The sequence below is a fragment of the Etheostoma cragini genome, chromosome 9 (assembly GCF_013103735.1).
Source record: "Etheostoma cragini isolate CJK2018 chromosome 9, CSU_Ecrag_1.0, whole genome shotgun sequence".
Taxonomy (NCBI): domain Eukaryota; kingdom Metazoa; phylum Chordata; class Actinopteri; order Perciformes; family Percidae; genus Etheostoma; species Etheostoma cragini.
In genome coordinates, this window is record NC_048415.1 from 202,534 (window position 1) to 206,138 (window position 3,605).

At 40.4% G+C, this 3,605-nt stretch overlaps 2 protein-coding genes across 2 annotated transcripts in view; one reads left to right on the forward strand and one right to left on the reverse strand.

The window, feature by feature from the left end:
• The window catches only part of LOC117950762 (thimet oligopeptidase-like), a 6,029-nt gene extending 5,353 nt beyond the window's left edge, over positions 1–676 (reverse strand). The window contains exon 1 of the mRNA XM_034882099.1: positions 531–676. Coding sequence (XP_034737990.1) covers positions 531–543 — 13 coding nt within the window. The 5' untranslated portion in view covers positions 544–676. The remainder of the gene's footprint in view (positions 1–530) is intronic.
• A 1,011-nt stretch (positions 677–1,687) lies between these two features.
• The window catches only part of LOC117950764 (small glutamine-rich tetratricopeptide repeat-containing protein alpha-like), a 5,513-nt gene continuing 3,595 nt past the window's right edge, over positions 1,688–3,605 (forward strand). Inside the window, exons 1-2 of the mRNA XM_034882103.1 lie at positions 1,688–1,866; positions 3,240–3,370. Of these exons, the coding sequence (XP_034737994.1) occupies positions 3,271–3,370 (100 nt within the window). The 5' untranslated portion in view covers positions 1,688–1,866; positions 3,240–3,270. The remainder of the gene's footprint in view (positions 1,867–3,239; positions 3,371–3,605) is intronic.

Consider the following 3,605-nt stretch of genomic DNA (forward strand, 5'->3'; position numbering starts at 1 on the left):
GGGGGGGGGGGGGAGCAGTGTAGGACAAGACAACAGGACAGGCATTAAAGGACGGGACACAACAGGACATACACAACAAGAAGGGACGGGACAGGACAGTAACGGCCGCTTAGACAGCTACCTAAGAGACTAACGTCCCCTTAGACAGCTACGTAAGAGACTAACGTCCCCTTAGACAGCTACGTAAGAGACTAACGTACCCTTAGATAGATACGTAAGAGACTAACGTCCCCTTAGACAGATACGTAAGAGACTAACGTCCCCTTAGATAGCTACGTAAGAGACTAACGTCCCCTTAGACAGCTACGTAAGAGACTAACGTCCCCTTAGACAGATACGTAAGAGACTAACGGCTGCTTCGATAGCTAACGTTAGCACTGAGCTAATAGAGCCGACTCAGTGATCAAAGCTAATTGATTGTAAATGGTGACAGAGAGGCAGAGAAGCAACATGGCGGCCGCGGACATGTTCCCGCCTTAAAGGGATCCAGATTACATTATCTAGAGTAGAAAGAACAGGGCACCACTCACCTGTCGGCGCCATGGTTCAGCTTTTGAATGAAGGTACGGTAGGTCGGTGTGGCTGGCAGTCGGGCGGCGGAGTACGGGACGGTTAGAGCGCGAGAGCAGCTACGTTTCTGGTCAGACTTTCAAAATAAAACTCCAGAGGATGCGCGTTCTGAGCAAAACTAGTATGGAGCTAGATCCTTTAGCACCGTGAGGTTTGTCTTAAATGTAAAGTGCATTACTACTAAAAAATCAATTGTGTTAATATTATTATTAATATTAGATATGTTTCTTTATTACATAAGAGAAAATAAATGATGTGAGAGAATTAAAGTTGTCATACCAAATGCAAAAAGTGTCTCTCAAAATACTTTTTTAAATTTTCAAATTTAGATATTTTTGCTATCGGTGTGAAAATAATTCTCTAAAAAAAAAAGTGTTTCCCTCAAAACATAAATTCTATATTTGAGAGATTAAAAAAGGATTTTGAGAGAGATATTTTTTGAAAACTTTTTCTCTCAAATATTTTTTTTTCTCCAAAAAATGCCTTTTTTTGCCATCAGTGTGATAACTTTTTCTGTCAAACTTCTTCTTTTTTTTTGTAATTCATGTAATAAAGACACAATTCTAGCTCCGCCAAAATTAATATTTAGTTTATTTTTTTTGAAATATTTGGAGAAAAAAAGTCGGAATATTCTGAAAACAAGTTGAAAAATTCTAAAAACAAGTTGAAATATTCTGAAAAAATAGTTGAAACATTCCGAGAAAAAAAGGCAAAATATTCTGAGAAAAAAAAAATCAAAATATTGTTAGTTAATTAGTTATAGTTGAAATATTCTTAGGAAAAGTTGAAATATTCTGACAAAAGTATCCTTTAAACAGACATAGTTAATTTAAATGATTATAGTATGTACATAGTATAAATACTGACTAAATGATGTATGTAGGAGTGTCCCATTTAAAACCAACGGGCAGTGCTCTCTGGTTTATTTTCTACTCACTGTGTGCTGTTTACTTCTCTAACATCTAATTACCGATTTTTATCTTATCGTACATGCATGCTGGGAGAAAAGTCGGCGTACACGTACAACTGTCCAATGTTTATCAAGACTTTTAGTTTTTAATGCTTTTATTCTGAAGGCGAGTTTGACAAACGTTCTGTATTGTAGTTTTTATGACTTTTTGCTTATAACTTGACGCCGGAAACGAACTACACCACGCCGGCGCTTACGCATGACGACCCAACTAACGCGACAAGCTAATAAGCTAGCTGAATGACAGTCACGAACTCGAAGGAGCGGAGCTAACGTCAGTTTAACTTTTACCGAGCTAATCCACACCTGAAACACAGAGACAGCTGGTAGGAGAACCCCATTACTGAGTCCTCGTGTTATATTAGGCAGCATGACATGTTCTTTTTATATTTACACGGCAGCACCAGGATGTAATCAGCTAGCTGGCTAACCGTTAGCATCGTGCCATTAGCCCTAGGATGGAAAAGGCCTGTCCCGCCCTACTCTGCCTCTGATTGGCTTACCCTGACATTCTTGCTAAATATAACCAATCCAACCCGAGCAGGCAACGAGTACGGTCCAATCAGAGGGAGAGTACGGCGGCGCATGCCTTCGCCATTCTAGGAAAACAAATTTGACGAGCCGTTAGTGGATAGAAAACGTCAAGCAAAACCCCCATTTTAAACTGTTAATTTAACAAAACTTTGCTTCTGAGTAAAACCACACACCTGTTAGAACAAAATTGAAAACATGTAATTATCTGTCGAGAACCACTCTACAGTTCGGCATATGTACCGAACACTTGTTAACAATTATATTTGTACAATTACAGCTTCTTGTGCTTGGTTCGACCGTTATTTGTCACACTCACTCTCGGTATACAAGGCACAATAATGGGCGGTAGCGTAGGTTAAGAAGCGTAAATAAGACCTTTAAGTGACACTCTTTTGAGAGTTTTTAGAGCCGAATTTACCTGAAACATATCGGCTTTCATTATTGCTTCCTAATTACGTCCTTGAACCTACTTTTTGTCGCCGATGTCCAAAACGCGTTTAAACTGCCAGAATTTCAAAGGAGGATTCGCGTAGACTTTAAGACTACGAAGCTAGCTAGCTAGCAGGCTAAGCTAGTAGGAAGGCTAATCTAAAAGGGACCTGCTAACGTGGTTCCAGTCCGGATTGACCTCTCAGCCCCCCCACCCCCACCCCCAACTAACAGCCTGCTTATAAGCAGCTTGTATGTATCACGATTCATGTAATACGATGGCTAGTGTTAGCATTACTACGACAGTCATGCTTAGCTTGTAGCTACTTAGCCTGAGTTTCTAGAATCTTCTACAAGCTAATGCTAATGCTAAAGGGGGCTGGCTAAACTGAGTAATAAATGTAGCTTGTGCTCATTTTAGCTCCTTTATATATTACTGGGTAGCTTCAGCTTCAACTTACCTGTTGAAATATTACGACTTTCTTTCCTGTAAATGTTACTTTTTTTCTTAAAAAATATGAGTTTGTGTTGAAATATTACTTTTTTTCCTTAAAATTTATCCAAACTTTTTCTTAACATATTTTTTTTCTTCTTTAAAATACAACTTCATTTTATTTAAATATTACAACTTTCTTTCTGAAACCTCTGAGACGTACAGGTAGCAGGACAGGGACACATGTGTGACATTGTCTTCATCTCTTGACTGTCGTCCTCCATGTTTTTGTCTCATTTCCAGGGTGTCTCTCCATCACAGAGCCTCCGTCACCATGACAGACAACAAGCGTCTCGCCTTCTCCATCCTCCAGTTCCTCCACGACCAGCTGCAGACCGGGAGCCTGTCCTCTGGAGCCCAGGAGAGTCTGGAAGGTCTGTCTGTCTCTCTCTGTTTGTCCTCTGTCTTCTGTCTGTCTGTCTTCTCTCTATCTGTCTCTCTCTCTGTCTTCTGTGTCTCTCTGTCTGCCTCTCTGCCTCTCTCTTTGTATTTTGTCTATCTGTCTGTCTGTCGTCTGTCTGCCTCGGTATATGTCTGTCTGTCTGTGTGCATGTCGTCTGTCTGTCGTTCTGTCTGTCTGTCTGCCTGTGTGCATGTCGTCTGTCTGTC